Below are 27,751 nucleotides of genomic sequence, written 5' to 3'. Positions count from 1 at the left end.
CAAGTAAGTAAACCTTTTTGATGTTCATAATTGAATCATTTGGTGCTATTATTTTAGAATTCATAAGAATTCTTATTTATAGGTGAAGGGAGTTCTAGGAGTGTAGAAAAAAGAAGCTAAAGAGGAGCTCAGCTTTTGGAGTAAAGGTTTGATATCTCTTGTTATTTTTCATTTTCTTTGCATGAGAATTGTGTGGTGTGTTGCTAGTGAGACAATATATTGCTTCATGTTGAGTGGGAGGACTGGTAATGGTGAGAAACAGGGGAGAACAAGGGAGGTATTGAATAAATGAAGTGAATATTGAGTTTATGTTGAAACAGGTTTTGCTGGAAATTTTACTAGTAACTTCATCTTGATTTTGACCCCATTTAATGATGGAATTAGGAAGTGTCATAGAAGAGTTATTTGTTCCTCTAAGTGTTAGCTTTACATGGGTTTTTGAATCATCCAAATCGGAGTTGTATATTGAGAGATATGACCAAAAGAGTACAGACAGTGCAGGCTGGAAGCGCGCGCACGAATTGCATGACGAGTTCGCGTTGCCTTCTCGCGCTCGCGAATTTGAACTACGCGCTCGCGACTTTCACCTGAAACTCTCTTTATTTGCTCAGCGAGTTACCTGTTTAACTCGCAGGTTTTGAGGTTGGACCGTAGAGAGTCAGCTTACAACTGCTGCAGTTCATCTGTAGAAGACTCAGTCTTCAGGGTAGCTACTCATTTTACTATGTATCTTTGTCTACCCTTTTTATGGCATGTACAGGGCACTCAGTTGGGCCCATTTCATTTTGACACTAGTATCATGTTTTGTAACTATAAATTACATTATTTTTTGTAAACAACATCAGCATGCTATTATATTCAATATACATTATGATTTCAGCATGTCAGGCCATACAGTCAACCAGTTTGTAGCGTCTCGACTCGGTTTATTCGGGTTTACGGGTGGACCGGGAAGGGATGTTACAATGAAGTTATGAACTATTAATATGATGTTGTGTTATATTATTGACATACCAACATTATGCTCCATTGAGGTTAGGTAGAAACCATGTAGATAAGGCTATGTCGCGACATAGGATAGCAGATCTGCACCTCATACAGTTTGATACTCCGGCTACAGGTCGTTGAGTGGATATGATTATATGGGCCATAGCAGCCAAGCATACAGTATTCATCCAGTTTCATACAGTTTTTCTTATCACTTCGGTTTCACTATAACCTTATGGAGCCATACAGATATATTGACATAACATTTCATGAATCAAACAGTATTATAAACAGTACGAAAGATAATCAAGGTATAATGAAGGATCATGCTATATGTGCTTATATGTTTAATTATCCATATGCATTTACATGCTTATTTCTATCTATGTATGTGCTTAATTGTTTCTTTATCTGTTGAGATATCCACTGAGCTTTATTTGCTCAGCGAGTTACCTGTTTAACTCGCAGGTTTTGAGTTTGGACCATAGAGAGTCGGCTTACAACTGCTGCAGTTCATCTGTAGAAGACTCAGTCTTCAGGGCAGCTACTCAAACGGATGTGTATTTTTGTTTATCCTTTTCATGGCATGTACAGGGCACACAGTTGGGCCCATTTCATTTTGACACTAGTATCATGTTTTGTAAATATAAATTACATTATTTTTGTATACAACATCAGCATGCTATTATATTCAATATACATTATGACTTCAGCATGTCAGGCCATACAGTCAACCAGTTTGTAGCGTCTCAACTCGGTTTATTCGGGTTTACGGGTGGACCGGGAAGGGATGTTACACCCCCCGTATATACCTGATGAATTATGATATGGATGATATGGCAAAATCACAAGGTGACCTCCTGTTGGTAATGGAAAAGAAAGAGAGAATTGAAAAACAATGTAAGGACTGGTCAAGTGAGGAATAGACCAGTTGGCCATATATAAGGATTGGCTCCCTAGTGCACACGTATGAAATTACAAGCTATATGTGAGAACGGCTTGTCAGGGGTTTTATGACGCTATTGACCAATCTCTATTTGATGTGATTACTTGAAGGTAATATTATTTATGAATACTGATGTTGTGACATGTATTTGATTGGACGAGTGTTCATCATAATAAATGTGGAAAGCATTTTGCGTGATCGTTGAATTATGCATTATTTATTATTCTTCACTGAGTTTGTGAAACCCACCCCTTCCTTAAATTTTTCCCAGGAGGTAGACAAATCGTTGATCCAGTTAAGCTCTGCTTCTTTCTCCGCAGAGTTATAATAGTTATTTCTAGTTTTTTTATAATATACACTGTTATGTATAAAATGTATCTACTGATCTACATCTACTTACTAAGCTCCGCAGTTAGAGAGTCTTATGTCACAATTTATCATGTAAAAACTATGAATTTGTTGTTCAATAAATTTGAGGAGCTTCTATTTGTCCCTCTAAAGGTACGATTGGACTAGTTTGCTCAAATTATGGACAACGTGAATGACATGTTAAATACAGGCTCGAGCTATGAATTATGTGAAATATTAAAACTAGGCCAGAGATACGAATTGACAGTATGGCTTAACAACGTCGCATTATAGGCTTATTGTTCCTAGAGACAGTCTAAGGAGATGAATTTTGTGAGTCAGGTTTACTACAAGCCTTGGGCTTTAAACTTAACTGGGCTCTAATGCCGGTCCGGTCATTGTTTTAGGTCGTGACAGAAACATAATCATTTTTCATGCTAATTCATTTATTTTTTCTTAGAAAATTAGCTCACTATTTTTCAAGGATTATCTATTGTGAAATATAATGCCTTTTTTTAAAATCAATTTAGGAACTTCAATTAATAAAATTGAACTTATTCTCCTTAGTAAGTTACTTTATTAGAACTGAGAAAATTGAGTAATGAAAAAAAAATATGTATGGAAACCTTTTGTAGAAAAAACGGCTATTTTAATCTTCTATGATACAAGTAAAGATATTATAAATATATACTAGCAAATTTGATTTTATCGATCACAATTAAAATTTAATATATGTATCTTCACGCTTGTATTGGGAGTAATATTTAGGTGAAACCTTCCTAGCAGTGGAATTCCAAATTTTAATAACATCTTAACTTTATAGGTAAAATTCACTTGAAAATACAGTCAATTTCTGCTGATTCAAATGTCTGTTGATTCTCTGTGATACCGATGAAGAGAATTTTTTAAAAACTATCAATAATCAAAACTTCATATACTATTATTATGTAGAACTTTTAGAAAGTAGAGAAATTTCCATTGAAAAAAGATATTTAAAAAAAAAAGTAGGAAATTAAGATTAGGTAAAATTTTAATCTGAATTCCAAAAATAAATAATATAAATGTTGAGACTTGGATAGTAATTAGCCAAAAAGATGGAAACCCTTCACATGCAAGAGAGTCTATTAAGACCGTAGCAAAATGGAAATTTCTTATCCAAATATTAATAGCCAAATTGAAAACGACGACTCCACCAATTCTTGACGGCTCAGACATTTTTTTGGAAAGAAGAGCACATGTCTTGATTCTTGAAGAATCTTCCTTTGCTTTTAAGTGTTATGTTGAGCCATTTCAACCTTTTCTTTTCTTTTCTCTTTTTAATTTAATCTATGTGTCTAAAATATATATATATATATATATATATATATATATATATATATATATATATATATATATATTTGTGTATTACTTGACAAATAAATTTATAAATGCTAGAAATTTCTAGTGAGAAATACAGGAAAAGTTAAATAAACAAATAAAATCAAAATCAAAATAAATGAAAAATATTTATAAATAAATAAGGATGAAATTAAATTGTTGATTTAACCATTAATTTTCTTTTAAAAAAATTCAAAGTTATTCATTTAATCTATCTTTTCACATATACAACTTTATATTTTAAGTATTGACGGAAGCAAGGATGCCAGTGGTGGCCACTGCTCTCCTAACTAAATTTTTTTAAAGAATATTTTACCCTTTAAAATTTATTTCCGGACTGTCATTAGAGACCAAATATAAGAGTTTATAAAATAAAAACTCCATATCTGATATATATTAAAAATAAAATTTTAAAATTTTACGGGACACGACACCCTTGCCGAACTCCTCGTACATTGATTATTGTTTTTATTGAATGTTCCAAAATTTTACCGATACATTGTATTAACACATTGACTTTTCCAGTTGTAGACAAGGAACTATTTCAAAACGTGGCAAGAATTGAGAGCGTTGCAATAAAACACTACAAAACGACATAAAATCATATGGAGCAAGTCAATGGCAAAGACCATATAAAATCACATGCATGTTTAGGTTCAAAAATACTTGTACATAAAAAATGAAAAGGTATTAAAAAGTTTTGGATATATTAAATGAATTTAGGCAAAAAAATTTGACCTAATAATGTGTATTTATTATTATTATTTTTTTTTTTGGCATTTAGAGTACAAAATGGTAGTCAAATTGGGTATTCTCTCATCTTGACGATCCATAAGATGACAAAAACCAAGACTCATCCTTGTCCTTTGGCCAGCCTAGGAGAAGCATATATGAGTATTCATTGTTCACTTAATCTCTATCTAACCCTAGCTAGCCACAAAATATAAGTCAACAAAATACACACTAATGCATAGTAATTTCCAACTCCCGGTCGGTTAAAAGTAGAACATACATATATATAATCTTTCATGATTACCTATCAGTACTGATGCAAAATATAAATAATTAATCATATCTGATTGATTTTCTCACTTTTATTTAAAAATATATAAAATGTAATTGAAAAGTCTCGATTCGACTCGAGAAAAATTAACTCTATCGGTCCGTTAAGCCTTCAACCAACTAAAACAAAAAAGATTATATATTTGTATGGTTTTTTTTTTTTTTTTTTTTTTTTTTTTTTTGTTAAAAAGGAAAATGAGTTTTCCCTATAATACATAACTTAAATTACATAACTATCTCCAATTAATAAAAAGTGTCGTAGATAGGAAAACTCGAAGGGATTGATAAAGACAAATTATACCTATTTGGTGAGTATATCAATGTGTTACAAAAACTCTTTTTAGGATTTGTTTGTGATTGAATTTGAACGTGCTTTTTTAAGTTGTCATTTTTCATTTCAATTTTGCATGAGGCAGCCATTAAAATAATGTTTGGGCCTTTAAGCCCACAGTAACGTAAAAAGGCTCCTTCAGCATTGGTGGGCCAGTCCCGATTGCTTATTTTTGCAAGTTCCTCTCCAAGTGGTTCTAACATTCCATTTTGGCCTAATACATTACTTATGCATAACATTACAATTTCACTCCACTCCAATTTCACCTTTCCGCTAATTTCACCTTAAATTTTAATCTTATTATTTTAATATAATAGTAAAGAAAACCTCTATTATTATTATTTTTTAATATTTTCAAGTTATTTCTTTAATTGATAAAAGTAATAAATAAAAATGCATTATTTTATACAATTTTTTTTTAAAAATAGAGTACTTCTTAAACAATGAACTAATTATTATTATTGTTTAATTTTTAATGTAAATTTTGCAAAGGTTATAAAATATATATATATATATATATATATATATATATAAAACTACTATGATATTATTTGACTCATAAACTATTAATGCATCATATCAAACAGTAGAGAGAAAATATTTAACACAGGATAGCACAAATCAAAGAACATCAACAAAACTGAGGCTGAAGATTGATAAGGATACACGCACCACCCCTTAAAAACCTTGGCAAAGAATCAACTTTAGGTATGTAAAGCTGGTCATAATTGAAACAAAAAATAAAGCTCGATGGATGAATATTTTGAATCATAAGGGCAGAAAAATGTATTTCAAGAACATGATGAACCAAAATGATGAGATTATTTTACTCATGTATTCAACTATTTACAAAATGACAGTATGTTCATATTTTGTTCTAGATTTTAACCTCTCTGATGTGAGAGAAAATTCAATACCTGCGGTGCCATGCTCAAGTTGTATTATGGTTGCCCAGTAAGTGGGCGTGACAAAACTGCCATCAAATACTTGCAACTTGAGGTTCTTTTTCTGAATGGCAATGGCATTCTTTCCTCCTAAAGGACCAAGTGACCTGAAGAACAGTACCACATGAAGAAATACATGAAGATGGGCCAGTTGTAAACACTGATGAAAGTCTCATCCACCTATGTTTCATGAGAGAAAAAAAAGCTTATTGTTAACTTACTGATAATTATCACTTAATGAATTATTACTTTTATAATTTGTAGATAATCATCCACCTATTGTATTTTTTCAGCATCAGATATCTTTTTAAAGAAATATAAACTGCAAAGAAATGACAATGTTGAATATGGTTGTTTTGGCTGGTTTCCTTTTGTTTCTAGGAGAGAAATGAGAATATTCTTGTATAAGGGAAAGCCCTAGATATGGTTTTTGTTTCTGGTATTTGAGACATTTGCATTAAAAATAATACTATTTCAACATGTGATGAACATATGCTCCAAACCAAGTACAATCAATCCACTCCAAAGCATCTGAGCAAAAGCCAGGACATGTTTATTTGTAGAAAACTCATTTTGCCTTCTTGAGTTGTGGGAAACAATGTCTGTTTTCCACAAAATTATTCTGACAAAACTGGAACGAGGATGTACTCATAGAAGTTCACCAAATTGAAAACTATCAGTTTTCACGCTAACTTTTAGAAAATAGAAATACGTTGTTTTTCACTTAGCTCTTTTGTTAAACTGATCTTGGTTTCCAAATGGAAACTTGACCTTTCTGAATGTACTAGAGCCCTGCATACTGTGAATCCCACAAGGGAATCTTAAAGCATTTTTTTATTGTATTCTGCCATCATTTTGCTATATAAATACACATTCTTTTATAAACAAACCAAGTTATTGGAGGAAATGGTCTGGATATTATTTTCCCAATCCCTAAACAAAGTTTCAGACTCTAGCAACTGTTTCTTTTGAAAGTTCTTTTCTTCTGTTTTTGTCTTCTTGACACCAGTTTTATCAGTATCTTACGATTCGCAATTCAAACTTAAAATTCAAGTCAATTTTCATCCTAAACGATTTGAATCTTATAAGTGAATCGGAATTGAGCATGAATTTCTCATACTTTGAGCCGATTCTCATGCTCAATGATTCTCTTATCCAACAAATGAAAAATTCAATGTAGATAAAAAAAGCAAGAGAGCACAGTTATCTTAGAAGAGGAAGATAATGGAGGGCTTGAACTTAGAAATGATAATGAATGAATATGGATTTGGATAGGAAATTTAATGCCTTCGTAATGTTACTTTGCTTTTGGTTTAAAATTTTAACTTCATAGTTTGATATTTTAAACTTGGTAACCACACAAGTCATTAGGTTCCCTTTAATTGGTAACTAAACAAGTCTCTAGGTTCACTTTTATTTTGTGTTCAGTCATGAATTGGGATTAAAATTTATATAAATATATTATTTGCAATTAAATTTTTAGTATCTTTTGATAAAATCAATGGAAATATATCCATAAAGGTATATGTATTTATTTTTAATTAATTTTGAAAAAGTTTCATTGAATCTTGTGATTCGATTTGATTCCATTCTCGATTCTAAAAATAAGATCTCCATTCTCAATTTGACAACTATGCTTGGCATATACATAATACATATTTGTCTTTCCCTACCATAAATATATCCAGAGAAATTGGAAACATAAAATGGAAAACGTGTTCACTTGTTAATAATAAAAAATCATATTTCAATTTAAAAACTATTATTCATAACTTTCATAATAAAAAGAAATAAAATATTATAAAACAAATTTAGAAACCTTAGTATTTTAAAATTTTTTAAAAGAAATGATACAGTTATAAATAATTTTTTATGTAATAATAAAATTAATTACATATTAAAGCATAATATAAAATTAAAAAATAAAAACATTAATTAAGTTATTTAAAATACTCTTTTTCAAGAAGAATATTTTAATAAGACTATTTTTTTTAAAACAAAAGTTATAGATATCATAAGTTTTTAATTATGAGAAGTCATTTTTCTAAAATGGAAAATAGGTGGAAAACATATGACTTTCGTTATAAACCATGCTTTGGAAAACTATTTTCCAGTTCTCCACATGGATAACTGGCATATTTGATTATGAAACTCTCTTTTTCAGTTTTTCTTTGGAAAACTTTTCTAGAAAATTACCCCAGTTTTCTGGAAGTAAACAGCCCCTTAGATATTATAGGGCTTGCTTTTATTTTCTTTGTTCTTTTTTCTCAAAACCACATTCAAATGATTAAATTGGAAAAATGAAAAATGGCAAAGAAACTAGAAAAAATATTTCGCACAGGCATGAGTTTGCCAGAAAATTTTTCAGAGATAAGAAGAACTGCTAGAAAATGTATCAGTTAAAATAAGAAGAAATTGTTTGCTTAGAAATCAGGTCTTCCTTTTCACCACAATCAAATAGAAAATGCATCTATTGGCAAAGGAAAATTTAGCAAGAAAGGAAAAATAAATTCAATTATCCATTTATTTTAAACACAGTGTTCAGTTGAATTCAATCTAATTCAAGATATTAGTGTATAGAATGCCAAACATGAGCTCACTAATAAATTACAAATATTGTTGTTTACTTGTTATCAAAAAAAGGAAAATGCTAATGCAAAATCCCGTATAGAGCAAATAAATTGAAACACAATTTGTTCGAAAATGAAGATTAGCATTGATTACCTGTTTGTTGATTATAAAAAGTTGAAGAAGATCCTCATAAAGGCCAGCACGCAAATGATAGTCCCCACTGTAAGACAGGCTTGAAGTACTTTTGACCTGTTCCTTCGGTCCAACAAAGTGAAGTGACATAGAGCCGCCTCTAAAATGGATTCACCATCCAAAAAATATACCTGAAGTATGAAATTAAGGAGACAAATTTTGATGAGAATCCAAAAATACTGGCTTTTGCATTCTTAATGACAGCATCAAAACATTTGTCTCGTAATCATAATAGATTTCTCAGTCATTCCAAGAAACAAGTCATACATACCCATAATGTTGCTGTTATTCTATTTCAGCAGAACATTTAAAATAAAAGAAAAAAAAAATCGGGGATCTTCTACATGAATTTCAAATTGATGTTTCAAATTCATCTAGAAGATCCATTATGCAGATGTACATATGAGAACTGAAAAATGCACAAATTAATGAGCATCAACTCTCTTTATTTTCAGATTCTTAGTACTGTTTATCATCTATCAAGTTTATAAGGATTTCGAACCAGTACTGCCTTTCTTATGCTGATGGATATTCATGCCTACTATTTTCGACGTTCCAGATAAGCTCCACTGTTTTAGAACATCAATTTGCTAAGTTTGAATTATTCCAAAATACAACGAGAAACATATCAAGTCCTTGCTAAATATGAACCCAAAAGAAGAATAAATCGGAAATGAAATGCATTAAATAATGAAAGGATAATAGTTAGTATAGTCTCATTCTCATAAGGATGAAATTCATGGAAGATGAAAAAAAAAAAAAGGTGCTTTTGATAGCAGGACTGATGCAAATATATAAACAGCAATCATTGATAAAATCATCTAGAAGGAGCCTAACAGGAAAGGAAGGTATACACACTTCCCTGCTTATAGTGACAGTAAAATAAACATTAATGTCCACTCTTTCCAAAAGCAATTCATTCATATGTCTAGTTTTTATTGTTCCCAATTGTTTCAACAAAAAATATAAAACGAAGGGAGAGCAAGTAATATTTCCCTTGACTGGTCTAATTGACTCTTGAAATGTCATCCCCTAATGTTGTCCCAACAAAACAATACAACATAGACTAAGATTATCTGATACCATCTCAACCTTCAACATATTTATTTAAAGAGATCCACTCTGAAATCAAGTAAATGTACTTCCACTTATCAACCTATATTTACCGCCTTTTGCAGTTTGCACTAGACCAGACAAATCCCATCCTGAGAAAAGTAGAACTCAAGCAACTTTACATTCCTGGAAAATTTCCCTAAAAGTATCCATTTAAACATATCTACAATCTGAACTAACATAATTTTGATTTCTCCTAGACCTCTGTCAATCTAGCAAACAACTTATCTGCCAGAATTCAATATCAGTGATCTAAAAGGGCTTGTGATCAACATTTTAGATAGAGTAAAAGGATAGATGGAACCTAAGCTTGTTAACAGATGATACTTTCCCAGCCCCATTCTACAAGTGTTTTATCCATATATGCATAATCAAAAGGTTGTTTAGTTCAGACGAATATGAAGACTGTTTAAGAGCCACAAGGGACCAATGAATTTTTTTTTAACTTTTTATTTTGTATCCTTTAACTACCTAAGAAGGCTTAACCCATATGTGCTCAAAGAGGATTTGGATTCTGCTATAAGATCAAATGCCAAGAAGCTTACTGGCAAGCTGTTGAGGAGAGCTAGAGTAAGAGAAACTTGAAATGTCCATATTAAGCCCTTCTCCAGAACCTTTGGAAGATATGCACTGGAAGTAAATGCCCAACGAGGTCGATAAGCAGTTAACTGAATTGAGTGTGCCATGAAGAACACATCACCAACAAAAACAAAAGTCCCACCACAGTTTTTTTCCATGAAGTCTGCAGTTTCAGCATGTGAAGAAAAGTTTCCTCCAGGTTGCAAGCATTCTGGAGAATACGAGCTTGAATAGGTGATTTCAACCCATATTAACCCTGGCAACTGGACAGGGCTCAAACAAGATTCATCCTACAGACCATGCAAAATAATTTATTAGTTGCAATTGACAGCATATTACTTCATTTACTTATCAAATCAATCAAACAAAGGCCAGCACCATAGAGCAAGTTTGCTTGAAATGTTTGCTTGTAGGCATCAAACTTGCAACTAAGTTGCAAAATTTTTTATTATTGCTCCAAACAATGGTCCTAGACCAAATGCAATAAGCAAACAAAAAAAGTATTGTTAAATATAACAGTATCTGAAAACCTGAAATATCCACCTGTGAACATAAGCAGCTGCTTCTATTGGTTATTTCTGTAGACCATCCATAACCACATTTATCAAGTTTGACAACATCACTAGCACTCAAGCAGTGAAAACTCTGTTTTTCATCCAGATGGCTATCTTCATTGCTGATATCATCTAACTTACTAGGATCAAAGCATTTAATAGCTAAAAATTCAGTAAGATCACTAGGACAAGTAGATTGATTCCCTACCAAATTAATCTTCTTGCTTTCTTCGATGAGAGAATTAAGAACACAATAACCCTTTCTGCTATGAACAGTGGAAAGAACTTTAGAAGTTTCTGAATGATTTGAACTTTGAAATGCCTGTTCATGCACTAAAGCAGCCATCTCCATCCATTCTCGTTCGTTACGGATGCGTTTACCATCCAATGACATAATTACATCACCAGGAGACAAATAACCAGACAATGGAGAGGAAGAAGGTACATACAGAACCTATTCAAATTAATCAATATAAATTACATAAGTGGAACGAAAAGATATGTCAAGACAAGTGTATGTAATGTAAACTAGCATGTGTGGTACCATGGGGCTTTCACCATGTATGAAAAAGGGACACAAGATCAAGGGCAGGAGGGATAATAACAATCCACAAGCTGCACAACACTATGAAACCACAACAGACATCAGCATACTTGCATAAGCAAAAATGGAAAATTAAATTCAAAAAAATGTAGCCAAAAACATTCTCATTGATCAAGAGATATCCCGAAAATCATAAATCAGAAGTAGGTATTATAAAGTATACAAGCTTTACCACAGCATTATGCCAAATGCCAGCACAATATACACGAAGAGCAGCAAAGCACTCTAAAATCTGCAGCAACTCATAATTGAAAGCCACCAGAGCACCAGGAAAAAGAACTGCAACAAAAATGGCTATATATTCTGTCGGTATGCCCTCACTGCTTTTCAATGAAAAGGTGCCGACAGTACCAACCATGAGAATCTAGACTTCTGCAAATTCAGGTATAGATTTTGAGATTCAAAAGTAATCCATATATTGCTATTCAAAGTTGTTAATCACCTATTTTAAACAATTGAGTCGTACAAATCAGATGAAATAGAGGGTCAGCCTGGTACTAAATTCATCCTAATAGTTACTTATCATTGACTTCAACATAGTTACCTCCTTTAGCAACCCCAGCCAGAAAAAACCACTCTCAAGATATGAAAACAAAGAGCAAATCAAGAAATTTAGCAAATGAAAATCAAAAGCATCTCACTCCAGCAAACAAGATGTAAAAAATGAAGCATCCATCAACTCTTCCTCTTTTCTGATAAACATGAGTTTCTTTCAGATTTAATATTTCATTTCTCATCTAAATTCTATTTATTAGAGTTCTAAAGAATTTCGATCTCACTTGACAAAGCCATTTTTTTTCTTCTTATTTCACATTTAGAGCCAAATATTTTTAAATTTTGAGGAAGTAACAATAAAAATTGCTTCAACAACATTTATACATGAATCAATCATAAACATTATCACAGTCCATAAATCCAAACATTTTAAAAAAAAAAAATTGTAAACAAGAACAAAGAAAACAAAAGTAAAAGAAGAAGTCACCTGGCAGCAGAAATGGCATGCCCAAATTCATGCACAGATACAGATATCAAAGTAGAAAACAATAAATAAGCAGCATCAGCAACTGATAGTCTCAAACCATACACCTAAAAAAAAAAAAAATTCAAAATTAGAAGTCACCTAAACAGATACAGATAGCATCAGCATCAGCATCAGCCTCAGCCACATATTATCACACTATCAATTAAAAAAAAAAAGAGTCAAAGCATAAAGATACCAACCCGAGGGGAAAATCCAAACAATAAGGAACTGAAGCCATCATCAAGCTTCGCTTTTCCACGAAAAATATGCAGAGCATTTCCTAATTCCCATGTAAGAATCTGTAAAACCCAAAAAAAAAAAAAAATCAGAATCAAAAAATGGAGGAAAAGAGAGGTTAATTAGCCTCTGAGCATTAACTACCATAGTGACAACGAGCAGTGCGGTTAGGGTAAAACCGACGCCGATCGAAAACCATATCTTGAAAAACCTGGCGTGCTTTCTTCCAAAACGAAAAAGTGGCCCATTTAGAACTGAGAATTTGTAATCGCAATACAAGCAAGAAATGGTGTTTGATAGACGACGGGTTCGGGTTTCTGAAGTTTGGAGAGGTAGCAGAGTGTTAGTTTGTCCCCTTCCAAACCTCCTTACACGCCTCCCTTCCATCGTCCTTGCCGCCAATGTTCACTCTCACAAATGTGTTTGATTAGATTTTACTAGACATGATCATATACTGCAGGCCGAGCTAGTTACGGAAATGAGGAGGCTCGTTTTACCCATCATGGGGTCGGATCCATTTACACCGTTTGGAAAAGGAGGAAAGAAAATAGAAGAGAAAGCAAATAATGAGGGAAAAAAAGGAATGATCGTGTTATTTATTTTTCTTTCTTATTTTTCTTCGTATAATTAGGTTAAATAAAATAAAAAGAGGAAAGAAAATGTAATTATTAAAATTTTATAATTTTACCCTAAAAAAAAGGGAAAATGTGAACTACTACTATAAACTAATATCAACGTTTAAAGCATGAGAAATAAAGTGAAGAGGGACAGGATTCCGCTCCTTTAGACTAGACCCAAACAATGCATTTGCTACAAGCAAACGTGCCTCGCAGTTTGCTGATTTACTTACTAGGTCCTTAAGAACTGACCTACAATCATGAACAACACTGCCAAAATAGGAGCTATCAGTCGAACTGAACCCCAAAGCTTGCACAAACTATAAAAAAAATTGTCTCGAACAACACTTTAGCTAACCCGGTAAATTTCACTCAGCTGAGAGCTTCTCTACAAAATAGAGCCTCAACAACTAAGCAACTAAGAGCACCCAACAACTCGGCTTGACAAGCATTTAAAAACACCCCTTGATCATCACGAATTTGCCTACTTGTGCCTAGAGGTGTAAATGAGCTGAACTCAACTCAAACTTGTCAAGTTCAAAACTTGGCTCGATAGAATTTAGCTCGACTCGAAACTCAATGGATCTGAAAATTTAGGCTCGAGCTTGGCTCGATGAATGCTCGAACTCGATTCGAGCTGGACTTTTTCGAATTTATTTTGAGTTGACTTCAAACAGCTCATGCCAGCTCAACTCATTTACACTTCTGCTGGTGCCGATCTTTGTGGAGGAGAGATGCATAGCAGCGTCTATGTTACATTTAAGAAACCCGAGAGGAGGCTTGAAACAAATAATGGAATCGTGTGGGCTTTGAGCAGGCAGTGAAATAACTAGAGTTTCAGTAGCTTGCCATTTTAAAAAACGAAGGTTTAATTTTCATTTAATTTATTTCTTCTTATTTTATATTTTATTTAGTCATTTTATAGTTGACTTTCCAAAATTATTTCTTTTATTGTTAAATAATTTATATAATTTTTCAAAATTTTTTGTTGTTGATTTATGGTAGATTTATCTTGTATTATTTTTTTTCTGTTTCTTTTTGCATTATTATATAAAATATTATTACTTTTGTTTTATTTTTATAATTATACTTAATTTGTCAATAATTTATTATTTATTTGGTTATTATTGTTGGTGGTGTGCCCACTCAAGTGGGACCCACACAATTATGAAAAGAAAAAAAAAAAATCAAAGGTTGGCAACCAACCATTGAATGGTTGGCATGCCAGTTGAAAATAATGAAGAGCCGTGCATGAGCAATGCACGGCTCTCTCAAATCTTTGCCTATAAATAGAGGCAGGAGCATTCAGCACAGACGCACCAACAAGAGCAACGAAAGAATAAGTGAGAGAAAAATAGAGAGTTTTTATGAGTTTTAAGAAAGGGTTCTTAAAACGACGGGTTTAGAAAATAGTAAAGATTATTAGGGTGTTTTTGGGAAACACTTGTGAGTGTCACTATTTTGTATTACTCTCTTTGTAAGCCTACTATTTTTAATAGTGGAAGAAATATTCGGAGTTGGTCCCGTGGACGTAGCCCTAAACAGTTGAGGGTGAACCACGTAAATTTCTGCGTGTCCCAATTTTAATATTTCCGCTGCTTAATTATTCTCGTATTTTTATTGCCGGTATCCTAACAAGTGGTATCAGAGCTTGGTTCAGCCGGTCAGATAGCGGTACCGGATCCGTGGATATATTTTGAAAATAAATATACCACGAAGACGAGAAAATTACGACGAGTCCGTTGGTGCAGTCCGCTCGGAAAGACGTTGCAAAATCGACTTAGTGATAAATAGTAAAATAGTAACTCGATGGTGAATAGTTACTATTGACGTTACTGTTTCTGAGCCCGTCACTGTTAAGCCCAACACTATTCACGTATAGTACTATTCACACATACAGGTACTATTCACGTATAGTACTATTCACATATACAGGTACTATTCACGTGTACAGTTACTATTCTCATATACTGGTACTATTCATATATACGGTTACTATTCACTCAAAAGTCATGGAAGCTAGAACAAGCAAAATGATTAGTCTAAATGGCGCAAATTACCATATATTGAGAAATAAAATGAGAGATCTCTTTATGGTAACCAAAATGCATCTACCCGTGTTTGGTTCAAGCAAACCGGAAGACAAGACTGATGAAGAATGGGCTTTCGAGCATGAACAAGTTTGTGGTTATATTCGACAATTTGTCGATGATAATGTGTACAACCACATTTGTAACGAGACTCACGCCAGAACATTATGGGACAAACTTGAACAGTTGTATGCCTCAAAATCCGGCAACAACCAATTATTTTATTTGACGAAGCTGATGAATTTCAAATACCAAGAAGGTACTTCTATAGCAGATCACTTGAGTGAAATGCAGGCGACTATTCACCAGCTGTCAAATATGGGCATAAAATTTGATGATAAAATCCTCGGCCTTATGGTGCTTGCTTCCTTACCAGAGTCTTGGGAGACTTTGAAGATATCAATTACAAACTCTACACCACATAGTGGAGTTAGCTGGGAATTTGTTAAAAATGCTGTTCTGAATGAAGAAATGAGACGCAAAGCACAGAATCCTTCTTCATCTCAGTCAGACATTTTTTTAGCAGATGCTAAAAGAAATAATCAGCCCAGAGGGAGGAGCCAATCTAGAAGTTCAAATACAAGAGATAAGAGCAGAGGTAGATCAAACAAATTTGCCAATATTGTGTGCCATCATTGTGGGAAGAAGGGGCACATTAAAAGGTATTGCCGGAAGTTCAAAAGTGATCAGGAGAAGATCAAAGGCAAGGCAAAGAAAGAAGAAAGCAGTGATGATGAAGCCAATGTTATTGCTGAGTTCCAACTGTTCATTGAAGACACTATCAATCTTGCAACCCAGGAGACCAGTTGGGTAATTGATAGTGGGGCTACACTTCATGCAACATCCCGGAGAGAGAATTTTTCATCTTACACACCAGAAAATTTGGGTGTGGTCAAGATAGCAGACGGTAAACTGTTGAAAGTCGTCGGTAAGGGAGATATCTGCCTGGAGACAGAAAATGGTTCGAGATTAATTTTAAAAGATGTCGTGCATGTACCAGACATGCATTCAAATTTAATCTCGGTTGGCAGACTTGATGATGAAAATTTCTGTAGCACCTTCAGAAATGGGAAGTGGAAGCTCACAAAAGGTTCCATGGTGATAGCAAATGGAAAGAAAGATCCAAAGCTGTACGTGATGCATGCGAAGCTCTCCCGAGATACTTTAAATGTAGCGGAGGATGACAGTACAGTTGAATTGTGGCATAAACGACTAGGCCACATGAGTGAGAAAGGAATGACAACTCTGGTCAAAAACAACATGCTATCTGGATTGGATAAAGTCCATTTAGAGAAATGTTCTGATTGTATGGCAGGAAAGCAGAATAGAGTAGCCTTCAAGATTTCTCAGCCTTCCAGAATGAAGAATGTGTTAGATCTTGTACATTCAGATCTGTGTGGACCATTGACGATGTCATATGGTGGAAATCGATACTTCGTTACATTTATCGATGACCATTCTAGGAAGACCTGGGTATACACTTTGAAGTCCAAAGATCAAGTTTTAGATGTTTTTAAACAATTTCTAAACTTGGTTGAGCGACAGACAAACAAGAAGCTGAAGTGCATCAGAACAGATAATGGTGGAGAATACACTGGGCCATTTGATGCTTTCTGCAAAGAGCATGGTATTCGACATCAAACAACACCTTCCAAGACGCCGCAGTTGAATGGTTTGGCTGAGAGGATGAATAGAACTTTGATGGAGAGAGTTCGATGTTTACTCTCACATGCAAAGTTGTCTAAAAGATTTTGGGGTGAAGCTCTTCTTACAGTAGTTCATCTTATAAATCGTTCACCTTGTGTTCCTCTTCAGTATGATACTCCAGAACGAGTATGGTCAGGAAAGGATGTTTCCTATGATCACTTGCGGGTGTTTGGTTGCAAAGCATTTGTGCATATTCCTAAGGATGAGAGGTCTAAGCTTGATGTCAAGACTCGACAATGTGTATTCATTGGCTATGGCCAAGATCAATTTGGCTATAGATTTTTTGATCCACTCCAGAAAAAGATGATAAGAAGTAGAGATGCTGTATTTGTTGAAAATCAGACTATTGAAGATGTTGAAAAGACTCAGAAGCAAGTTGCCGATAGATCTGAAGATGATTCAACAGATGTGCAAATAGTTCCTCCAGCAACAGAACAAAGACAAGTTGGAGATGAAGAAAATGTTCCACAAGAACAAGAGCCAGAGTTAGAAAATCCAGAAATTCCTCATCAGAATGAACCAGAAGATGATTTTGATGGTGTTCCTGTTCAGCTACCAGCACCAGAAGGTTCTCAAACATTAAGAAGGTCTAGTAGAGTCAGACAACCATCTACTAGATATTTAGCAAATGAATATGTATTGATGACTGACGGGGGAGAACCTGAATGCTTTGAAGAAGCAATGGAAAGTGAACACAAAAGGAACTGGATTGAAGCCATGCAAGATGAAATGAAATCCTTGCATGAGAATAAAACATTTGAGCTGGTAAAGTTGCCCAAAGGCAAGAAAGCTTTGAAGAATAAGTGGGTGTTCAGGATCAAGCAGGAAGAACACAGCTCCCAACCACGATTCAAAGCTAGACTGGTTGTGAAAGGATTCAATCAAAGAAAGGGTATAGATTTTGATGAGATCTTTTCACCAGTTGTGAAAATGATATCCATTCGAACAGTGCTCGGAATGGCCGCCAGTTTTGATCTGGAAATCGAGCAAATGGATGTAAAGACTGCCTTCCTACATGGAGATTTGGAAGAAGAAATATACATGGAGCAGCCAGAGGGTTTCATAAAAAAGGGGAAAGAAGATTATGTTTGTAAACTGAAGAAGAGCCTGTACGGCTTGAAGCAGGCACCAAGACAGTGGTACAAGAAGTTTGAGTCTGTTATGGGGGAGCAAGGTTACAAAAAGACTACTTCAGATCACTGTGTCTTCGTAAAGAAATTCTCTGATGATGACTACATTATTCTCTTGCTCTATGTAGATGATATGTTGATTGTTGGTCAGAATTCTGTCAGAATTAATAGCTTGAAGAAACAGCTAAGTAAGTCTTTTGTTATGAAAGACTTGGGACCAGCAAAGCAGATTCTTGGTATGAAGATTACGAGAAATCGAAGAACCAAGAAATTATGGTTGTCACAGGAGAAGTACATTGAGAAAGTACTTCAAAGGTTTAAAATGGAAAATTCTAAAGCGGTTAGTTGTCCTCTTGCTAATCACTTTAAATTAAGCTCAAAACAGTGCCCTTCTACTGATGGAGAGAAGGAAGGGATGGAAAAGATTCCATATGCTTCAGCAGTTGGAAGCTTAATGTATGCCATGGTTTGTACACGGCCAGATATTGCTCATTCAGTCGGAGTAGTGAGTCGGTTTCTTTCAAATCCTGGAAAGGAACATTGGACTGCAGTGAAATGGATTTTCAGGTATCTTCGAGGTACGACCAAAGTATGTTTATGCTTTGGAGATGAGAAGCCAGTATTAGTCGGTTATACCGATGCAGATATGGCTGGGGATGTTGACTCGAGAAAGTCCACATCAAGGTATCTAATTACATTTGCAGGGGGAGCTGTGTCATGGCAGTCAAGATTGCAGAAGTGTGTTGCTCTATCAACAACTGAGGCAGAATTCATAGCACTAACAGAAGCATGCAAAGAGTTGCTGTGGATGAAGAAGTTCTTGAATGAACTTGGAATTCATCAAGAACGATATTTGATTTTCTGCGATAGCCAGAGTGCGATTCATCTTGGGAAGAATTCCTCCTTTCATTCAAGATCAAAGCACATTGATGTTAGATATCATTGGATCAGGGATGTATTGGAGATGAAGCAGTTACAGCTTGAGAAGATCCATACAGATGAAAATGGATCAGATATGTTAACGAAGATTCTTCCAAAAGACAAGTTTGAATATTGCCGATTAGCTGCAGGGATGATGGAGAGTATGGCTAACGTCCCCACTTGAGCGTGCAGGGGGAGATTTGTTGGTGGTGGTGTGCCCACTCAAGTGGGACCCACACAATTATGAAAAGAAAAAAAAAAAATCAAAGGTTGGCAACCAACCATTGAATGGTTGGCATGCCAGTTGAAAATAATGAAGAGCCGTGCATGAGCAATGCACGGCTCTCTCAAATCTTTGCCTATAAATAGAGGCAGGAGCATTCAGCACAGACGCACCAACAAGAGCAACGAAAGAATAAGTGAGAGAAAAATAGAGAGTTTTTATGAGTTTTAAGAAAGGGTTCTTAAAACGAAGGGTTTAGAAAATAGTGAAGATTATTAGGGTGTTTTTGGGAAACACTTGTGAGTGCCACTATTTTGTATTACTCTCTTTGTAAGCCTACTATTTTTAATAGTGGAAGAAATATTCGGAGTTGGTCCCGTGGACGTAGCCCTAAACAGTTGAGGGTGAACCACGTAAATTTCTGCGTGTCCCAATTTTAATATTTCCGCTGCTTAATTATTCTCGTATTTTTATTGCCGGTATCCTAACAATTATATGAATGGTTAAGAGTGTGTGTTTATTTATTTTTAAAAGATTAATGGTTGAGATTGTTTGATTAAATTATTTATTTATTTACTTTAGATGAATGGTTGAGATAGTTTAATTAAATTATTTATTTATTTACTTATTATTTTATGGAGATGTAATTAATTAGTTGTAATTTATTTTCAAATGAGTTATACTAAATTAGTTATAGATTATTATTGGGGATGTAATTATTTTCTCCCCTCCTTTCTTTGAATGTTTAATTATTTATCGTGGATATTTAATTTTATTTTATTTTTTTGCGATTATGTCGTATCAATGTGTAAAACAATCTTTTGAATTTCAAAATTATAACTTTTCTTTCAAAACCATTTTTGTCAAGTAATGGTATGATGTTAAATTTGGTGTCTGTTATTTGATTTTTCATTTTCTATGTTGGTGTATTTTTTTTTTCTCATTTTGATGTATCTTGATGTTATAGACAACCAAAATGTATGATGGGACTAAGTTAGATCCACATATGTGTATGTATCCGCTTACGTGGCCTGACATTTATTCCACGTAGGCTGTTCGATGTGGAAAAATAATAAAATTATCATTTAACCCTACTACCATCCAAACAATTACTTTTCTCTATTCAAACCAACTCAATCCATGAATCATAAAGTTAATACATCCAATCCTATCTGTTATTAGGCATGGCCATTTTTGGTCTTTTGAAACTAGAACCATCGGTTTGGAATCGGTGGGAATTAGAACTGTGTGAAACCGAAATTGGTTCGAACCAGAATGGAGGCTTGCAGTTCAATTTCGATTTTAAGTTTTGAGGAACTGTAACCATCGGTTCCAAGAATCGGCCGGAACCAGCAATTTTTTCAACTGGTTAGAATTGGCGATTCCACCGGTTCAAACCGGCAATTCCAACATAATTTTTTTTACTTTTTCAAAAGTTTTTGTGAAAATTTTCAAATTAACCATCCTAACAATTATATAACGGCTAATTTTAAGGATATTTGTAGAAAGTTGATTTTGTGGATTTACTATAAATATCCATTATTTTCATTTATCTTCATACAAAATTATTTCTCCCTAATATTTTCTACTCTCAAATCTTTCTAAACTCTCCCATTTATAATTGTCCAAATTACTATCAAATAATTTCTCTAAAGTCTAATATCTAATTATTGTCCAAGCCTTTTTTTTTTTAGAAAAAAAGTTTAAGCCCTTTTCTTTTTTTCTTTTTTTTTTTTTAAGTTCAAGCCCCCTCTTAATTTTTTCTTAAAAGTTTTTAAAAATTATTTTATAAATATTTAAATTTTAAGTTTTCAACAAAAAAATCTTTCCTAATTTTTCATTTTATAATTATGTAATCTGCCGAAAAATTGATCGAAAAACCGATCGGAAACGATGGTTTTAAAATCGTTAAGAAACTGTAACAGTTCAGTTCCAAATTATAAGCAGATCATCAATTTTCAGTTTAATTTTGATTTCACATTTTTAAAATCGAAATCTTCAATTTTTAAAATCGAAATCCGCAATTCTAGAACCTATCCTATATGTTATATTATGTTTTTAAACATATAGTTGAATTGAGGCAGAATGGGTGATGTGCAGCCCTCGTCGTATCAAATAAGGCCATGTGCAGTGTCCGGCCTAATGCGGTCCAAGCCACTCCTCGTCAATTTAAGAATGTGCCAGCCCGACCCAGTTGCCACACCTCTTTTAAATTTTAAGAATCCCAAACTACCCTTCTCCTTTCTTGATTCTTTAATCAAAACAACATTTTCTTCTCTTTTCTCTCCTTCCTCAACAATCAAAGAATCTGAAATCTTCTCCCTAATACGACAAACACTGAGACACCCTTAAACCAAATCCCATCGTGCAGTAGCTCCAGCTCAATTTCGAAACTGAAAGTTGGGAATATAGAGAGAATTTGATTGATATTTTCTGTTACATTTGCAGTTTGCAGGTTTGAAACAGAAAGAAGAGTTGCGGAAAGTGAATTCACAAAATCGAAATCAATGATTTTATTGCAATCCCATTCCAGATTTCTTCTACAAACCTTATTGAATAGGGTTCAAAAGTACGTTCTTTTCCTATTTCTATGGCTCTCTTTGTACATAATCTTTCTTGTTACTTTCGGTTTTGTTTCTTTATCCTAAATTGGAAAATTGAAACAACCCAGAATATATGTTATTTTGTTTTGTTTTGTTCATTACTTTTTTTCATGATTGTTGATAAGACGGAAGGGGGAAAATAATGGAGAATCAATAGAAGTTGTTCTCTGCTACTGTTTCCCTTCTGTATGTATATTTATCACTCCTGTATTGATTGCGCAAACATGTGCTTCATTCAATCAAATAATTTGGAAGACCAGAATCATAGGGAGAAAATGAGTGGAAACTATGTTTACTCAAAACTTCATGCAATCTGCATATTTAAAGCTGTCAAATTGCTATGGATTTATTTCTCAACAGAGAAGTGACTAATCATGATCCACTGTCTAAAATAGATGATTTTGATAAGACATGTTGGCAAGTGGGGATGATTTTGATGAAAGTGTTAATGCTAGAAGCCAGGAGTTTTTGTATTCAGTAGCTAGGCTCCATTTTTGGCCTTTTCTTTTTACTCCAGCATAGGTGCTCTCAATCAAATAGTTTGCTTTGTTTATGGCATTTAGCCCTGAACTTCCAGACCTTTTTTATCTGCTTGTGTGCATAGAAAATGGAAAAAGACTAAACAGAGTTGCTTTGCAAATATCATGTGGATGATTTAGATATAATCATTCATTATATTGATGTCATAAATTATTTAAAAATATATATTCAACACATGATATTTGTTATATTGTTGGATTTCCAGTCTCGAAAAAGCTGTAGAACTTGATTACCACTGGGTTGAGTTTGATGACGTTCGCTACCATATTCAGGTTTTTTATTTTTCTCTGGTACTTGAATTCTTTGTTTTAAATTTCTTTCCCATATAATTTCTCTTATGTGCGGTTAATCAAATTTGTATAGGTGTCGATGAAGAACCCAAATGTCCTGTTGTTATCGGTCTCCTTACCTATTCCGCCTCCAGAGACTGTTTTCGTTGGTGGACTTCCTTTTGGAGCTATTGAAGCCATTAAGGCTGCATATGGTGTGGTTGTGCAGATTCTTGATCCTCCAAGAGATGGATATAATCTCACTTTGAAACTCAATTTGTCAAAACTTCCTCCAGATGAAGGTTCTACGAGTTCTTTTTCTAAGGTCATTATGAGCTTTGTAATGTATGCCGAAATCACACATAGGAACTGTTTGCTGGACATTTTCATCTTTTGTTCAAGAACAAACAAGTACCTAGCTGCTTTAATGCATTAGCCAATTAGCTTTTTGCTGATGGGAGTTCTGTAGACTATTTTTTCTCTTTTTCATAATGCTATTTGAGATTATCTGTAAAATTCTATGTCCAAGCCATGCCATTAAACTTGCATTTTATTCTCAATGCAAGTTTGTGTTCTCCCATTTGAGCTTGTGCATTTGCTTTGTAGTGGAGGAGGTTAAGGCATTAAAGGATGCCCTCTTCACTTTAAAAATATTTTGATGTACATGAAAGAAAAAGAAAAGAAAACCCTCGTTGTTTGACTGTTCATTTTGTTTAACATAGGTAGTAGTAGTGACTTTGAGGACAAAAGGCATTGGATTCTTTCTTTGATTGTGCTGGATTTGCTTTATTAAATACTGGTATATATTTTTTGGCAATTCATATATAATCTTGATTGCGTTTAAGTTCGTCTTTTGTATGTTTTAATGGTTGATTGATTTGTTTGATGATGTTTATGCTAATGTGCAGAGTCCAGGCATTCTCTTTTGGTAAAGATTGCATCTGTTAGGGAAGTAGTACTAGGTGCCCCTTTAAGAGTAGTACTAAAGCATCTTGCTTCAAGAACTGTTTCTCCTGATAGAGGTCGGCTTCTTGCGCTTGTGCATCGGCCAAATGAGTCTTTTTTCCTTGTTCCTCAGGTATTATATACGTTAATGGTTATTTATATTGCACTGATCTATTGTATAACATGAAGTACATTTCACCTTCATGCAATTGTTTCGGGTGGGGAAAAAAAAAAAAACCCTTTGCAAATGTCATAATTGCAATTGTCTCTTCTCCTCTCTCTATCTCTCCCTTTCCCTCTGATTGATTAACTGAAAATTTAAGTGGGAAAGTTAAAAGAAAAAAAAAAAAAAATTACCCTCTGCAAATGTCATTATTGCAATTGTCTCTTCCCCTCTCTCTCTCTCTCTCTCTCTCTCTCCTTTCCTTCTAATTGATTAACTGAATTTTTTAACGTTAAGTTTGTCTTCAAATATTAATTTAATATGTTTCTCCTGATCGTGCAATTTATGTTTGTGTTTTTATCTATTTAAAGGAGAAATAACAGCACATGACAATTAACTGAAGAAAATATAATTGTTTATGGCAGGCAGAAAAGGTGACTGTAGTATTCCCTATGAGATTCAAGGACTCTGTAGATACTTCTCTTGCAGCTTCCTTCCTTCAGGTACAACATGTATGAGTCTCAGAAAATGAACAAGAACTATCCATCACTCCTGATGATAAAAATGATAATGTTTTTCTAAACATTTTTAGAGAGCCACTATCCACTTATTCTATTTTATGACTATTGTTTGTCTATCAGGCTCTGTTGTCAAGATTGCTTTTAACCTTTTGGAATTATTGGCTAACTTGCTTTTAACCTTTTGGAATGATGACTCTTATTCAGGAATTTGTGGATGCACGACGTACAGCTGGACTTAATAATGCTCCTCCCTGTTCTTTTTCTCCTAAACCCCCTCCAGAACTAAAGGAAGCTCCTGCTGAAGCATTATCTTCAAATGCAGGATTTGTATCTTTCGGTAACAACACAAGAACCAACTAGAGTTTGTTTCCTCCATTTTCACCTTTTTACTAACCAATCATAATTCAAAAAATGGTGCAGTCATTTATCCTCGTCATGTAGAAGGCAAAAAGTTGGACCGTACAGTATGGAATTTATCAACATTTCATGCATATGTTAATTATCATGTTAAGGTAAAGCTCTTTTGCATCAGTTGTTTCAACCTCTCATTTCCTATGTAAAACTTGTCATATTCTCATTTCAAGATACAATAATATGAAAATGAACAAAGGCCTGGTTATAGCACATACATATGGCCAAGAAAATATTAATGCTTCTTTTCATTTGAAAAATAAGAAAGAAGGGTTTTGGTTCTCTTGTTACACTATGGCTTAAGATTGTGGGTTATAAAATGAAAGGTTAATGTCTTCATACTATCCCTGAGTGTCAATTTCTAAGTTGTTTCTGTAATCTTATATTATATATGTTGCGTTGTGATGACTATTTTCTAAAGGGATTGAGAGTTAGCTGTTAACTTGAAAAAGTGGATATTCTTCAACCAGGCAATTCAACAATTCTAGGTTGTGCTGGATGTCTGAATATGGATTGATCTTTTCTGGGTGCTGGTTTTGATCCATGGAGTATTCTTCTTAGGAATGTCTACTCTTTCTGGATACTTAACCATTCTAAAAGTATTCTATGTATCCACTTTTGATTTTCTTGTTACACTATGAGTCAATATTTATGGTCATAAAATGAATGGGTTAATGTCTTCATACTCATAAAATGTTATATATGTTCTGATGCATTGCTTGTTTGTCAGAAGGGATTGAGTGTAAACTGTTAACTTGAAAAAGCTGATTTGCTTCAATCAGACAATTCAACAATTTTGAAGTTATGCTGAATGTCTGAAAGTGGGTTAATCTTTTTGGGTGCTGGTTTTGGTCTAAGCAGTATTCCTCAATGTCCTTATGCATGATTTTTGCTAAATCAACATTCAATTTTTTTTTTTTCAAACTTGAAAGATGCTGTCTTTTGAATTTAGGTCACTTTTACATTAGAATATCTGTTTTGATCTCAATTTTTTCTTGGATTCCTCAACAGAGCTCAGAAGGTTTCATGCATTCTCGCATGCGACGACGTGTGGAGTCTCTGATTCAGGTGAGTTGTTCGCTTTCTGCTTTAACTTTTATTTCTTTTATGCACTCTTGATAGTCTATCCATTTAGCCTTTCTTTACACTTAACCTGCTCCACACCCCCCCCCCCAAAAAAAAAAAACCCCAAAAAAATAAAAAAAAGAAACAAAGAAAAGGATACATTTTAGGAAATTCAAATGCAACAGGAGAAAATTATTCTTTCATAAGCAGTGAAATTTATTGCACTTCTAAGATGCGTTTTCACAGTTCTGTTTCCTTTTATTAAAAGCTGAAAACAAGCCTAAAAGGGGCCTATTGTGGGTTATGGGGAGTGGAATAGAAAGACTGTATTGTTATTGTTGTTTCTCCAAATGAAAATAGAAAAAAAGAAAATCAATGTCACCTGGATTACCGACTTCAAAGGCTTTTTCTGACGGACTTTCTTTGTTTTTTGTCACCGTATAGAGTCTATACATCTATAGATGATCTTTAAGTTAGCATTAAAGTTGACCTTACAACCTACATGACCAATGACCTGTTGGTTGGCGACAGTAGTGGGCCTTTATCATGTACTCACAAATGTGATAAAAGTCATAAGCGATAGTGCTAGTGCCACTAAAGTTTAAGGCCAGAATGAATTTACCGACATTTGTGGGCAATTCCAGAAACTCTACATGAAGATCTGCAAAAGCTGGTGTATTATTTCTCAAGCTCATCTTATTTGAGATTTGATAATATTACCTTCCTTGCTTTGTAGTTTTGGGACTGAAATTGCTTCTGGAGAATTACTATTTGCTTACAAGGGGACCTGTACTTTATTGGCTAATCTCTGAAAATATCTACAAAAGATAGTTTTACAGGCTAATTTGCTTGAAGTGAGCCTAGATAAGGAAGCAGCAATAACCATACACACTTGCGCTGTCACATGAACATAAAATTGTTGCAATTGGTGTCAAACCATAGGTCAAGAATTCAGTTTTACTGCAGTAGCATATTGTGAAGTTCCCTATTAAAATTTGTTTTATGACTTTTCCTCTAGGTTTTCCAGTGTCTTGTTTTCTTAGGGCCCATTGATTTCCTCGTAGGGTTTTTGATTACTTTGTTGAAAGAATATATTTTTATTAAATTAAAAGAAAAAAAAAAACTGATCACTTCTCATACCTTGTGTTACAGGCCTTGGATCGAGCAAAAGCTGATGCGGAGGAGAAACAGAAGTCACCAAATAGCGGATCTTTTAAACGGCTGGTATGTCAGGATAATACCAATCTCATTCTTGGCTTTGAACTGATAATTTGGGGTTATATGCGTTTCTAATATCTACAGTTAATTGTAGAGTCTGAAGGAAGGCCGGGCTAATTCAAAATCTTGAAGGTGGAACTTAACGCTCTGTTGCTCCCTGAAGAACTTGCTGGCATCTGTATGCAGGAAGGGCTGCTGCAAGTGCTATTACTTTTTTTTTTTTTTTCTTTTTTCTAGTGGTGGAAAAGAAAAAGGAAGACTGGAGTATGTTTTCGTTTGTAATGTGTAGGATTTTGTTTATATTTGGTTCCCTGAGCTGCAAAAATATCAATCTTTTTCTAGGTTACTTTTTGTTTGTTTTACCAATTCAATTTCTGTATTAAACATTGTTTTATTTTGTATTTTTTGGTTATGAGTTTGAACTAGCATGTCCATGGAATTTTACCATTGTTTGGATGGGGT

General features: G+C 33.9%; 2 protein-coding genes across 6 annotated transcripts; one reads left to right on the top strand and one right to left on the bottom strand.

Moving 5' to 3' along the window:
* Positions 1-5,779: 5,779 nt before the first annotated feature.
* Positions 5,780-13,457, bottom strand: LOC105636831 (Peptidase M50 family protein). Of its 3 annotated transcripts, none has more exons than XM_012220193.4 (9): positions 13,011-13,457; positions 12,830-12,928; positions 12,591-12,694; positions 11,781-11,928; positions 11,549-11,629; positions 10,994-11,458; positions 10,417-10,740; positions 8,720-8,889; positions 5,780-6,102 (listed from the first exon to the last, which is right to left on the bottom strand). In XM_012220193.4, exons 1-8 carry the CDS (start codon positions 13,251-13,253, stop codon positions 8,731-8,733), a joined length of 1,623 nt encoding a protein of 540 aa, XP_012075583.1. In that variant the 5' UTR covers positions 13,254-13,457; the 3' UTR covers positions 5,780-6,102; positions 8,720-8,730. The 3 variants fall into 3 exon arrangements, with proteins under 3 accessions (XP_012075583.1, XP_012075582.1, XP_012075584.1); XM_012220192.4 differs by having other exon boundaries at positions 5,780-6,175; positions 13,011-13,454; XM_012220194.4 differs by having other exon boundaries at positions 5,780-6,175; positions 11,213-11,458; positions 13,011-13,454.
* An 8,308-nt stretch (positions 13,458-21,765) lies between these two features.
* Positions 21,766-27,728, top strand: DIS2 (Arp2/3 complex, 34 kD subunit p34-Arc). 3 transcript variants are annotated; one of them, XM_089715755.1, is made up of 10 exons: positions 21,766-22,123; positions 22,903-22,969; positions 23,061-23,268; positions 23,875-24,044; positions 24,500-24,586; positions 24,800-24,932; positions 25,016-25,107; positions 26,018-26,074; positions 27,224-27,295; positions 27,374-27,728. In XM_089715755.1, exons 1-10 carry the CDS (start codon positions 22,062-22,064, stop codon positions 27,404-27,406), a joined length of 981 nt encoding a protein of 326 aa, XP_089571881.1. In that variant the 5' UTR covers positions 21,766-22,061; the 3' UTR covers positions 27,407-27,728. The 3 variants fall into 3 exon arrangements, with proteins under 3 accessions (XP_089571881.1, XP_089571880.1, XP_012075585.1); XM_089715754.1 differs by having other exon boundaries at positions 21,768-22,123; positions 27,384-27,728; XM_012220195.4 differs by having other exon boundaries at positions 21,770-22,123; positions 24,500-24,577; positions 27,384-27,728.
* Positions 27,729-27,751: the final 23 nt, after the last annotated feature.

The sequence above is a fragment of the Jatropha curcas genome, chromosome 10, assembly GCF_041381405.1.
Source record: "Jatropha curcas cultivar XTBG-Jc1 chromosome 10, XTBG_Jcur_1.0, whole genome shotgun sequence".
Lineage (NCBI taxonomy): Eukaryota > Viridiplantae > Streptophyta > Magnoliopsida > Malpighiales > Euphorbiaceae > Jatropha > Jatropha curcas.
Note: the sequence above shows the minus strand (reverse complement) of the source record. Positions and strands in the feature narration are given on the sequence as shown.